Source organism: Triturus cristatus, chromosome 1_2, assembly GCF_964204655.1.
Source record: "Triturus cristatus chromosome 1_2, aTriCri1.1, whole genome shotgun sequence".
Taxonomy (NCBI): domain Eukaryota; kingdom Metazoa; phylum Chordata; class Amphibia; order Caudata; family Salamandridae; genus Triturus; species Triturus cristatus.
Genome location: NC_140580.1, coordinates 442,486,024 through 442,500,190, shown reverse-complemented (window position 1 = coordinate 442,500,190; position 14,167 = coordinate 442,486,024). Strand labels below are relative to the sequence as shown.

At 42.0% G+C, this 14,167-nt stretch overlaps 1 protein-coding gene across 5 annotated transcripts in view; it reads right to left on the bottom strand.

The window, feature by feature from the left end:
- The window catches only part of MYOF (myoferlin), a 591,005-nt gene that overhangs the window by 308,985 nt on the left and 267,853 nt on the right, over positions 1-14,167 (bottom strand). For all 5 annotated transcript variants that reach the window (XM_085606131.1, XM_085606127.1, XM_085606128.1 and 2 more), the window contains exons 12-15: positions 9,320-9,446; positions 4,422-4,525; positions 3,990-4,058; positions 3,835-3,878 (exon numbers count right to left, since the gene is read on the bottom strand). In XM_085606131.1, the coding sequence (XP_085462257.1) occupies positions 3,835-3,878; positions 3,990-4,058; positions 4,422-4,525; positions 9,320-9,446 (344 nt within the window). The remainder of the gene's footprint in view (positions 1-3,834; positions 3,879-3,989; positions 4,059-4,421; positions 4,526-9,319; positions 9,447-14,167) is intronic.

Below are 14,167 nucleotides of genomic sequence, written 5' to 3'. Positions count from 1 at the left end.
CTACTTCAACTTCTCCAAACATTATTCCATTTGAAAGAGAAAATACCCTACACCGAAAAACCCTAAATCAAATCTATCTTGAAGACTAAAACTATTCTCCAGACACTGAAAAGCTTACTCAGTTCAAGATCTCGGATTGCCATTCCGCTGGTAAGAATGCATTTCAGATCAGAGGAAAAGTGGTTTAATATATCAACGATCATAGATGCCGTCCTTTACACAATTCTCCCTCGCCTCTGGAGTAGTTCATAAAAACACAAAAGCACTTCCAAACAGAGGTTTCAAAATGAAACTAAAAATAAGTTTAGTTATGCAGAGCAGCCAACACCAGGATGATCCAGGCATGAGTATGCATAACCTCATGAAAATAATGTTTTTGTTTTTTTAAACTCTACATAAGTCACATTGCAACATTTTGTTTTGAACATATTCAATCTGCAGTACTTTTTGAAAACAGTACCTAAATTACAAATTTGTCGCTTGTCGGTGAATGAGACAAAACAACAAGTGGCCTACAAAATCAAACGCTAAACTCAATATCGCTATCCATTTCCCACAGCCAAAGAACAATGTGTAGTCCTAAGCACAGGACCATTTTAAACACTAAATGTTTTGAAAGCCCTGCGCATGGCCTCGCCACCTTCGAATACGGCACTTTCCCAGACGACTGGAAACTAGCAGCAGTAAAGCCTCTCCTCAAGAAACCCTCTGCAGACCCGATGGATCTAAAAAACTACCGACCCATCTCTCTCCTTCCCTTCGCAGCCTAAGTCACAGAGAAGATCATCAAAGCCCAGATGACAATCTTCATGTAAGAGAACTCCATCCTCAACCCCTTACAATGCAGATTCCACAGCACCGAGACCGCCCTCCTCGCCACCACAGACAACATTTGCGTGCTCCTCGACCAAGGCCACACCGCTGCCCTCATCCTACTCAACCTCGCCGCAGCCTTTGACACCGTCTCCCACTGCACCCTCGCAGACAGACTCCAGGACGCCAGAATACAGGGAACCGCCCTCGACTGGCTCCGCTCCTTCCTCGCCAGCAGAACCCAAAGAATCAGACTCCGGCCTTTCTTCTCTGAACCCACAGAGATATACTGCAGAGTACCTCAAGGACCATCGCTTAGTCCCACGCTCTTCAACAGCTACATGCCCCCCCCCCCGCCACCATCGTGAGACAACATGGACTCCGCATTGTATCCAACGCCGACTACACCCAGCTCATCCTCTCCCTCATGAAGGAACCCAAAACCACTGGACTCCGCTTCCAAGAAGGAATGAAAGACGTCGCAGATTGGATGAGCAGCAGTTGTCTGAAACTCAACTCGGAGAAGACAGAAGTCCTAGTCCTCAGACCCTCCCACTCTACGTGGGACAACTGATGGTCAAACCCCCGTCGAACCCCCCAATGAACCACGACTGAAACCTCACCATCATACTCAACTCCTCCCTCACCATGACCAGACAGATCAACGCCGTCGCCTCCACCTGTTTCAACACCCTTCGCATCCTCTGCAAGAACTTCAAATGGATCCCCCCAAAGCCAGAAAGACCGTCACCCACTCACTCATAACAAGCAGACTGGACTATGGAAATGCCCTCTATGCTGGATTCAATGAATGTCTGCTACACAAACTCGAGACCATCCAGAACACTGCGACCAGACTCTCCCTCAGCATCCCACGACATGAGCACGTTACCCAACACCTGCTAGACCTCCACTGGCTCCACGTCGAGAAGAGAGTAACCTTCAAGCTACTCACCCATGCCTACAAGTCCCTCCACAACATCGGACCCAAATACCTCAACAAAAGAGACTCCTTCCACGTACCCAAAAGGAACCTCCGCTCTACCGACCTCGCCCTGGCAGAAACCCTGCACATCCACAGAACCAGTGCGGGTGGAAGAGCAATCTCCTACATCGTAGCCAAAGCCTGGAACGAGCTCCCAGTCAACATCAGATGCTCCCCTACTCTGCACACCTTCAGGAAGAGCCTCAAGATCTGGCTCTTCGGCTGAACCAGAGCTGCACCACCCCCCGCCCCCCTCCCCCAGCCCCCTGCGCCTTCAGATCCTCACGGGTGAGTAGCGTGCTTTAAACCCCCTGATTGATTGACTTATGAACTAGTGATGTAACCAAGGTTCTGCTCTAGTTAAATATATGGCTGAATACAAGGTGTAATCATGGTCCTCCATGGGCGATCATATATAAAACATGAATGTAACAGACGTTTCTGTGCGAATCCAGGAAACACGTCTAAAAGGTTTTCTGGATTACCTAACTCCGTTAATTCACAATCCCTCTACAATTAGGTCTCTTTCTCCCGGGATGTCCAGCTCTTCCACCAATATTCAGCCCTCTACCCATTTCGAACAATATTTAGATGAATTAGTTCACATCTCAGGGTCAAATGTAATAACCATACTTTGTCAAACCATTGTGTCGACGTGAGCTACTATTCAATCAATAAATCAATCAGGGGTTTTAAAGCACGCTACTCACCCGTGAGGATCTCAAGGCGCAGGGGGCCGTGGGAGGGGGGGCGGTGGTGGGTTCGCAGCTCTGGTTCAGCCGAAGAGCCAGATCTTGAGGCTCTTCCTGAAGGTGTGCAGAGTAGGGGAGCATCTGATGTTGACTGGGAGCTCGTTCCAGGCTTTGGCCACGATGTAGGAGAGGACTCTTCCACCCGCACTGGTTCTGCGGATGCACAGGGTTTCTGCCAGGGCGAGGTCAGTGGAGCGGAGGTTCCTTTTGGTTACGTGGAAGGAGACTCTTTTGTTGAGGTATTTTAGGTCCGATGTTGTGGAGGGACTTGTAGGCATGGGTGAGTAGCTTGAAGGTTACGCTTTTCGACGCGGAGCCAGTGGAGATCTAGCAGGTGTTGGGTAATGTGCTCATGTCGTGGGATGCGGAGGACAAGTCTGGCCACGGTGTTCTGGATGGACAGCGAAGGGTAAATCTTGCATTCAATCGCATATTTGTTTTAGTAGATCTTAGGACCAATCTCAAACCACCACAAACTATACTAAACAGCCTTCTGCCTTGTGATCTCCAAATGCAAAGGGCATATATCAGGATTTTGCAACTATGACGTCTTTCGCAGGACTCATTGAAAGAAACTTTATCAATCAATGCTTTTCATTTTTAAAAAACATTTTTTACCCTCCTTGTTCACAGCTGGCAATTATTGTGGCTTTGAGTTGCGATTGGTTTTCTTGGGATGGCTTTCCAACCGATTTGGGGGATGGTATTGCAGGCAACAGACTGGGTAGGTTTGTGGGATGTGACTTTCAGGAACTGTTCTCAAGAACTAGTTTCATGGCATTAAAGAGAACCTACAGGATATTTCATCACAATTAGTATTGTTGGCCTTTTGCTCACAGGTCAGTTGCAGGCTGCCAAACGTTTTTAGATTAAGCACAAGCTACATTCTTCATTAAGGATGCAAAATTCGACACAGCAATTTTCATAATAAACATCTGTTAAGAGTGCAGTGACAATTTACACCTTCTGTGGGACTTCTAAGCAGAAAACAAACAGATGGAAACATTCTCTAACCCACTGCGGACAGCAGATAGGTGGAAAGAGTTTACCAAAAGAGGCCTCAACATCGCCACGGATTTCAAGGCTGCCTTCATTCAAAAGCATCATGGTGCTTCACTTGTGGGAAACAATTCTGTCACTCCTTATATGGCAGGCTGATAATGCGAGGTTTTGTAGGAAAGATGGAAAACAATATGCAAAATGTAGAAGAGGTCTTTCGGTGAAGCAAATATAAATAAATAAATGCCTAGCTCATCTTCTGAATTGCTACAGTCCATTACTTACCAGTCGAATACAGTCAATCGGATTTGTTCGCACATTGAGGGAAACTAAAAACAAAAAGGAAATATAACATTTATGAAGCAAGCTTTGAATATAGATGTGTAGCGTGTGCCGCTTTGGATCACACGTTCATGTGGACAGATGAAAAGCACCCTAACCTTGATTTGGAGGTTAACAGCTTGGTTCCATTCGGGGTTGGCATTTCTGTCAATTCTGTTGGTGCAAACCTGCAAAGAAACCAACAGAATCAGCTCAAATGAATGTTGAAGCACAGAGTTAATAAATCCTCAGGAAATGGTGGAAGAGGGCCAGAGGCAACAAAACCTTGGCAGCTTTCAAAGGCCAAGTGTCGTAGAAGCATCAACAGCGGCCGGTGGAGCGAATGCCAAGAAATTGAGATCGCAGGCTTGCAACAAACTGGGGTTGCAAGTAAGGCAGTATGGGTGTTAGCACAACCAACCTCTTTGCTCTTTCTGTACTGTTTCTAGCAACACTGACAGATTTGTGATGGGAGGAAGGTAGAAGGAAGAAAAAAAACCAAGTAAAGCAAAGGCCTGGTTTCTTTCCTTATTAGAGAACAAACATAATACCTTTTTCCCAGCGAAGCACACTTCAACAAATGGGTCCACCAGGTTTTTCCTGTCAGAATCGCCTCCAAACATTTCTTTTACTGACTGTGCAAATGCATCATCCACTGTAGAGAGTCGAAGAACTTAATGAGCAGAGAACTATTGCACATAATTTACAAATCAAGCAACCACAAAGTTTGATTAATAGCTTAGTTTTCATTACTGCCCAACTCAGACATTTCATCTACAGGCACATGAGTTATTTTGCAAATCAATACCAAAAATAAGTAGTAAAAGTTAATAAACGTATAGAAAAGGCAATGCAACAATTCAATTTCTTTAAGTACGCATTTATAGTACAAACATATGGAAATAGGTTTTTCCAAAGCAGACTGATAAATGTTGCAACAACATAACGGATGATCATATATAGCTGATAGACAGATGCATACAGCTTTATCCCTAGTCCTAATGCTGCACCAAATGATAAAGATTTTTGCAAATTTATTTTCTCAGCAGAATAACCTACAAAATATATCAGGAAGTGAATTATATTTTTGCTTTGCCTCAGAGAACAGTAGGAGATTGCATCCCTATTCTTCAAACCACAGGAGCGATCACGTAACATAAGGAAATTTAATTGCATCCCGAAGAGCTGTCATTTTATAAACGTTAAATAACCTTACATATACTTAAGATCTCCCTTTTATACACAATATTGGAGCGAGGATCATATATTTGTAGCAGCCAGCATCTTACTGCCTTTAACTTCTTGACCAAGACCCCAAGCACAACAGTATTCAAGAGCTCATGATTACTTGGGGTCCAATTGGCCAGCAGATCCGAAGTAGTTTAAACTCCTGTGAATTTAGTTCTGACTGGTGAATTTATGAATTTCACAACAAACATTCACCATGTGTAGCACTTTGAAGTAAAACTTCCCTTGTGCATATTTTGTTTTGCACGTTTGTACATGGCATCCACGTTTCAGTAGGCGCTAGCTCATGGCTATGAACTCTTCAAATATGGCTCACAGAAGCATCTCCTACTCATGAAAAGATAAGTGCTTGTCTGACCAATAAAAATTACAGTGTTGAAAAAGTGTAAACTAAGGACAAAGCTTCGATGATGCACTGAAAGTAAAGGTAGCCAGAATGGATTCTTTAAAGAAACAAAATAACTAAACATTGACAATGCCAGTAGGTCTGGCTTTATAGGAATGTTGTATGGTAATGTTAAGCAGTACAAGTAGATAGCATGAGGCTGGATATATGTGTGTGTAAGCAAAGACTGCAGAATACTATTGGTGTAGGTAAAAAGGAAGGCATGGATGTCATTTAGGGGTCGTAGCTGCGACCCATGACTTGCTCCTTGTGACCCCTGGCTTCAGAGGTGGCAACATCAGTGCCAGGAACACAGGGGCAAACCGTCCTTATGGACATTAATTGGGGCTCCACTTGCCTTGTTTTCGATCATTTTTTATTACACCAATAGTGAATTATGTTGTATTATTCACTATTTGTGTAATAAAAAAACGGAGTACAATTAGCTGGAGTATGACTCTCCCTGGCCTCTATGGTAAGTGAAAATGCCTTTAAATTAATGTTGAGAGAGAGTGTTTGTGTGAACGTGTGCATATGCGTAAGTGTCTGAGTGAAAGTACAGGTCAAATGGCGTGTGATGTTGCTTTCGCTTCCACTGGCATTTTGGTGAATTTATGCCCATGGGTGACAACTGCACCGTCAAGCCAGACCTAAAGCTCCATGTAGGTTAATGACTTCCCCTCCTCCCATCTGTGCTGCTGCCAGAGAAAAACACCATAAACTATGTAGTTATTTAAGACACTTTAATAGCCTTACAATGTCATGTGTGGGGCCCTGAAAGTTCAAGCTCAGGCTGCTGGATAAATAAACAAAAACGATTACAGCTGTGCGTAGGGCCATTCAAAGCATGTACTCCTCCTGGGTCCCAACATGTGGGCAAAGCCACAGCCCCTCTCCAAGTGATTCTTACAGAACTGTCTGGAGAGAGCTGGGCTGTTAAGCCAGACCATAAAATATGTAACTCTTTTAGTTGGAATTCCCCAAACCTTTGCAGTCCAGAAAGAGAAAGCTAAAAGATGGCGGAGCAGATTCCCTGCATTTCCTAAAATAAGACGCAGCACGCGCTGGAGGCATTTCACGCCAGAAAGGTATTGTGAAAGTTTAGCATATATTTATTGAAGATATTTAAAAGCTACAAACCATAACATATAATCCCAGGCAAAATTCAGGGTCAGGCCCAAAGTCAACGATTTTTGCTGGCAGAAAACGAGCTAGCTGATGAAGTTCAATGCTATGTTTTCATTTCTTCTTTTGGCAACAAACTTTAATGATCGTGTGAAAAAGAAAAGGTTACGGTTTCAGAGCGGCTGCAGTACGCCGTGCAACTTGACTGTCATCACGCACGTACCAAGTTCTTTCTCACAAAAACATTCAACGCCCTTAACCTTCGACCCCGACCGCTGGCAGCCAGCTGCAGGAAAGGAGAACTGTGCCATGGACGGGCCAGGGAGCCAACATGGCCGCACATAATGCAAATAGCCTACAGCCCAATGTACTCTATATAGTAAGCACTTTAGGTTCTTCAAATTCTTGACTCGTTTGTTGGATTTTCAAGGAATAGGAAATCATTTCCCAGTAGAAGAGAACGTGAGGGGGAGACTGTAAACTACAAAGTGCAGCTTTGTTGTATGGTGCAGTGTCACAAGTATTAATGGACAGAGTCATGCAGTGGCACTGATTACCTTGAAGGATGTCTGATGGTACCATCTTTTAAATCCAGCAACAACACTCCAATCTCATGTACACAACATAGCCCAGACATTCAAATGCTCAGGAAGATTTAGCACAACCACCAGCTCATGGTCATCAATGCACATTAGGCATACTTGATTAGCTTCCACAATAAACATGATGCTATTCTTAATACAGAAATCTGCTCACTTCAAACGTCTCAGACATTGATAACCTGGTCCTGCAAGACCGCTGCTTATGAAGCATAGTCAGTTTGAAGACACCAGGAAGGGACCTCCATGTTCTATCGTATGTCATGCCTCTGCTCAGTCCCTTTGAGCTCCTGCTCTGTTAATTCCCACTGATAAAATTCAACACACTGCTGCATGATCACCAACTGAGAGCTAGAACCCGTTGCAGCACAGAAACAGCCACCATCCAAGTGGTTGATGATGCCCTCCGTGTCCTAGATGCCAACACTGATCTTTCATCCTCCCTGTTATTTGTGGCCTTCAATGCCATGGACCACCAAAACCCTGCTAGCACACTGGCTCACTGAATGGGCTTCAATGGCTTTGCCGGTGAATGCATGGGAGACTTACTGCCCAACACAGATGCACAGGTACACAATACTCATGATAATCTAAAAAGTGACATCCTGCTAAGATAATTCCCAAAATAAGACCTCCCGCACCATCATCCAATCATGGATGGTCAAGGTCCCTCTCAAAGTAAAGATGGCCTAAAAAGAGTTTGTGCTTATTGTCCTCAAATTGCTCAGAGAGGAACATACAATATTTCACCCTTGACTGCTGTTGGGTTTCCACATCAATTAAACCCTTAAATACTAAATACCCATCATGCATAAGACCAAAATCATCAGATATTAGCTGTTCCAGAGAAGAACTTCAGACCAGTGAAACAGGCACTGCCCTTTCCTTGCTTTAGGCAATACTCTACTTGCCAAAATCCCAGAAACCCATGTGATTAATCTGAAAAGCATTCTCCAATCAGCGGTGTGACTACTTGTCTTAGAAAATTAAAAAGTAATGAATAACAGTACTCCAGTATTCAAAGTCTATGACATCAGTGTGATGGGCCAGACTCATTGCAGCAGCTTTGTCAGACTAGAGTTCATAAGCGCAAAAAATAAAACCGAAACAGACTTCAGGCCTTTTCCTACTGTACACCATGAGAGTGGACATCTGATGAAACAGACTAGGCATTTTCACTTGTTGTGATCTAAAATCTGGACCCAGAGGGACACCTTTCCTTATGCTAGGCTATTGTTCTCTGCAGATCGTTATCAAGAATTCTCAGAGTCTGAAAAGCAGCACTTAATTATAATGCACCAAACAGCCTAATCTTTGGGGATTGTGGCACTAATTCGGATTAACTTGCAAGCCCGGCTCATTAACTTGCATATACATCAACTGATACATATCAGCTTCCAGTACCGCATAAGTGAAAGTCTTGGAGGAAGAAAACCGAGATGCTATGCCATGGATTGACTCTATGAAACAGCCATTCACCACGATTGAAGTACAATTGTTGATACAGCTGGAAGGTTAGAAATTTGCATAAGAGAAAAAGCAGTACAAACAACTATAATGAATGGCTTCTTACCTTCCCACAGTTACAGAAGAAAGCAGTCACACTAAGCCATGCAAAAGCACACGTCTTGATGGTAATGAATCAAGACTGAATAAGCGATTAGCCCCAAAATGAGATCAGCATTACACTTCAAGAGACTGGAATTCTTAGAACATAGTAAATCTCTTGGAGATGGACATTTCTGGTGAGCATGAAACTAGTGTTTTTTAGGCAAGCTTGCGGGAAGCCCGGCTCATGATCCTCAATACAAAGTATTAGAGAAGGGGTGGCTGGATACAATAAGTTTTAGGTTATATGTAAGGTAGGGAATTGTAGGGTGTGAAAGAAGTTTTGCTCCTTAATTTTTCTTCTAGATGTTCCTTGAACAAAAAATTAAATCAAAAGTTGCAAAACTAATTACGTGAAATGGAATTGGCTATTTGCAAAATTACTACTCCTTTTTATTTTAAATCAGAGGAGAAATCTAGCAACACAAATGGTGAAATATAGTAGTTTTAGCAATCAAGAATATTATCTGAGCAAGTTCCATACTTTGTGGTATATCTTCAGCTCTGTAGATTTTAAGCAGGAAAGTGACCCATCTCAGTGCAACACCAGCTGGCAGTAACAGATTACTCTCTACATCATCCGCTTCACTCTCCTTATCTCTCTTTTCCACCTGTTAGAAGTAAAACATATGAAAATTGAATTCATGCATATGTGCAATTAACACTGTACAACATGCATTCTTTAGATTAAGACCATAGCAATTCTGATAAAAAATGCAATGTCAATTCTAAAAGCAATGCAACATTTGTTGAACATTTTAATACAGAGCTTCCAAAAGTCTAAGCAGTGTGATTTATAGAATACACTTAATAAACAGCAAAACAGTTGATCATTGCCAAAAAAGCACCAAAATGCAGGTAACAACCCTTCATTCCAACTGCCAAAGGTTACTGCTGTATTTTTGCCTTAACTATGCTATTGGGTAAGGTAGAATTCTTTAGTAGGTTAAACCAAAATTATCTAAGCAAGTCTAGAGAGAAAAGATTTTATATTCTTAAAATAATTAGCTTTTGAGAATTTTCCTGAATTAGAGATCAGAGATTTCCAAGTTCACCCCATGAGCAGTGGACTTCATCTGTTTAAGATGTATAAAAGGTGTGGATTGTTGAGAACTTTCACATGGCTGAATCTAGTATTTACGAGTTCCCATAATTGAAGATAATGTTTATTGATATCAGAGGTTCCTTGTACAACTGTTTTGGCAAGGAATCTCTGGCTTAAAGTCTTACCTAAATCAGGAGCCACTAATTTTGTCATGTCCTTATGTGTTCAAATCTACACATACCTACCCCATACTAGTAGCAGCACTCTGAATCAAAGGAGTCCTAATTTATAATCTGGTTTATAATTCCTAATAAAGATCACATCAGCAGTGAACCTGCTGAAATGTGTTTACTTAAAGTGAGACTGGACTGCGGTCAAATAAGTTTAGTAAATGGAGCTCTCACTTGAATTCATATAGTCCTGAAGTAGTTGTAATGGTTTGGTGCAATAGGAACAACTGAGTATTTCGCTATTTCGAATTCAGTGATAGAACCTTTGGGAAAGTGGCAGGAAGTTGGCAAATAACAGATTTCCTGCATGATGTATGTATTTGGCTAGGTGTATTTAGTTTAGGGTGTATTGGTACAACAATTAAAATATAGCATTAGAACCCGCCGTAGCGGGCTCTGCTGGCCATTAAAGGCACGCTCCAGCGTTTAACAAGGGAGCGGGCTACGGACGGCTCGAAGGCTATTAGAACTTTCCGCCCCTAGAGGGCAGAACGTTCTAAGTAGTACAAACAAACACCTCTAGGTGCCTGGGGGGAGGGGGGGGGGGGGGTGGTAAATCCCCTTGGGCTCCGAGAGGCTTTTGTTCACAGCACAGCTGTGAACAAAGTCAAACACTGGAATGTGGAGCTCCCGGCTTCTACCGGCCATTACAAGCCCGGACCACTCCATTGTTTTGCAATGGAGCTCACAACATTCCAATGTCCTAAATATGAATTAATATGTAGCAGTTCATTGAACGAGCATGTTGAGCCCAGGTTTAGTATATTTAGAGCTCCTTAAAGAACAGATAGTCACTTATGTTTTGCCAAAGAAGATCACAACGATGACACCTGGGGAATCAAATACCTTGCACAATGTAATACTGTAAGTGAATGATATGCTGTCCATTTAACTGTTATATCAAGCTAAGAGTAACTGTGTATTTTATTCCTTATTATGTGTTTGTTGGTCATTTATAATGTAGGTAAGTACAGTGATGCCCAAGTCAACATTATTCAAATTTCAAAAGTTAAACATTCTGCACCAGGAAAAATTCTTCATTTTTCCAGAACACAGAGAAGCTAAAGACTATCTTGAAAAAGGAGGTGGAGGGAAAATGAGTCCTCTTAGAGTCTTTACAACCAATTGTATAAGACGACAATAAGGAGCTGAGGCGTCAGCAAAGACAAGTATTTGGGTGGAGGAGGTAAAGAACTGCAAGAAAACATGGAGGAAACCCTTAGTCTATAAAATAAGATGATTTTGATTAATGTATGGGGCAGACCATATCAAGGGGAATGATTAATGCTCTACTGGTGTGGGGGGGGGGGGGGGAGACTGCTTACCTCCCAACTCTTCTCCAAAGACCAGAGATAGTTTAGTGCCTTCTCAAGGGAAATATGGGAGGAGAAGTAGGCAAGCCACAGGTGGTTGAAAACACTCTCTGCAGGGGTTTTAGAATAGAGGGGAATTCGAGGTGGGGGGGGGGCATACCATGGGCTAATAAAAAAAAATATTATATAATTTTTATTTTGGCTTTATGCCATAAAAGACAGAAAACAAATTCAAACATTTTAAGTACAAAATATTATATATAGGAAAAAAATCCACAAATATGACAAAATTAAAAGAAAATGCAAGCATAACGGATAGTTGAAAGAAAACAAAAAGAGTCTGGCATGCCTACTACACTGTTGAGTTTAAACCAGAATCAAGAATGCAGCCAAAGCAAATACGAAATAATTTCTGGTGATGCTATATTAGCAAGACAGAAATGTAATCTAACAGAGTTGGTTGGAGAGTGGGGCATGGATTTTCCTCCTGCAGTAAACCCATTTCACAGCAGGTAAACATAACTGTCACATTATAACTGCATCTAAGAAGTGTATCACTTAATGGACAGTGCTGCCTACAGAGGAGTAGCAATCATTATTAAACAAACAAATTGGGGGCTGAGTGTTACAGTCTATAAAGGATAATGCAGTGAGTTAGCTATTCCGGGTCTGAATTCTCAGCGGTGAATTACTATGGACCTAGTGAATTAAGGTGACCCTGGAGTCATACATTACATCGATTTATGGATAGTGAGTAAGTCCGCTCCCATTAAAATGGGAGTCAGTTTTACTTTTATAATAGATTTGATGTTTATAGTCTAAACAAGAGGGGAACCAGAAGGAGAGGGATACAAGAAGAAAGGTACATCATTTATCTATACAAGGCCTACTTGAAGAATATGGATTGCAAGATATCTGGTGGCAATTTAACATCCAAGCAATTGTTCAGTACCGGTTGAGTGCGAGTTCCCCCTTAAGAAGCCAGATGAGGACAGGTAGCACCTACTGGCATTTGAACAGAACTTTGTTAGCAGAGGAGGTCCTCATTTACCAAATGGAAGAACATTTACTTACATGTATTTTGAGAAATATACAAAGCACTGCTTCTTTAAATATTGTATGGGACACTCGAAGCCTTATTCATGGGGATCATCACACAATATGTTGCTAAAAGAAGAAGCTGGAGTGTAACAGTATTAACAGACTAGAGTGTGAAGTCCAAAAGGCACAGACTATGGTGGATAGTAGTCCCTGCTCTGTGAATATAGCAAACTGAGATTAGCTAGTGTGAGTCTAAAGGAGAAATATTTTGAGGCAGAGACACTCCAATAGATTTAAAGCAGAACATCTAAGAGAATAACATGGTTGGACAGCACCTGGCCTTGCAGGCATGGTGAAGAGAGAATCACATTGATATAGGTGAAATAATCAATTCCCTCACAAGGATAATGGAGATAGAATTGGAAGTGGGGAAAAAGGGGTTTTGAAGGTATTACAATAACTTGTATCGAGAAACACTCTTCCCCATACAATCAATGAACCAGACAGGCTGATGACAGGTAACCGATCAGGAGGTTGGGAGGGGGTCATGGCCTTGCCAAATAGGAAGCAGGGGGCTATAATGGCATCCCAAATTAGCTATGCAAGACCTTTGGAAAAAGCTTAGTCCCCTGACCTTTTCATCTATTTTTAACAACATTGTTAGTGAATTTACAGTAAAAGACTGAAATTTGGTACTTTTTCCGAAACAAGATAAGGCAAGGCACACATTCCATCCGCCAGTTAGTTTGGTTAATTCAGTTTACAAGCAATTGGCAAAAAACCTTGCTAATATGCTGGCACACCTGGTTCCATCTAGATTACAGGAGGAAAATGGATTTATTTAATAACCCCGATTTGCTGCCAATACACACTAGAAGGCGGAGGCTTTTGACTATGCTAAAACAAACAAATCCCCCTCCAGGCCCTTTACTGCTGGATGGGGAGAAGGCTTTTTTACCTGGTTAACTGGGATGAGTTTTTATTTTTCACTCTTACATATATGGGTTTCTCCTGACAGTTCACCATGGAGCTTCCTTCTTTTTATGAAAGTGCCAACTCTAGTGTGGATTTGGAAATCAAGACTGGTGGCAGTATTAATGTACGGAGGCAACAGGCAGGGTTTCCGCCCAGCCTTTTTACTAGCTGCTCTTTATATAGTGTCTCTTGTCAGGAGATTAGGGGACACCCCCTGGTTCGGAGTACTCCTGATTTGGTTGGAGGTTTCAAGATTCACCTCCGGACTGATTATAAAGTGGAAATGTGAGCTAAGATGCCACTATTATTGAATAACACTCAAAGATATCAGGCTATAGGACCAATACATCAAAAACAGCAGTGATCTCTTTGACCTCCAACAAAGATATGTTGCCAAAGTACCTTCACAGGAGAGAATATTCCAAACAAGTGAGGTATCTAGAGGTTATGGTTAATAATTAGCCATGAGGCCTTTGTAAGCTAAACTAGAAGACCCTTTTGGGGAAAAAAATGAAAAGGAATTAACTGTGATACTTCATCATCAGTCTCTAGTGGGTCGGCTCAACCTAATGAAAATGGATATTCTACCTTTGTGCAGTGTTCTTTTCAAGTAATCTCTGTATGCCTTAACTTAGTTTCTTTTCTTCATGAAATGTAATGATAGCAGCGTTCTTTTGGGGTGGGAAATCTAGACATATAAGCAAAAGAAAGCTTGCTAGAGCTTTGGG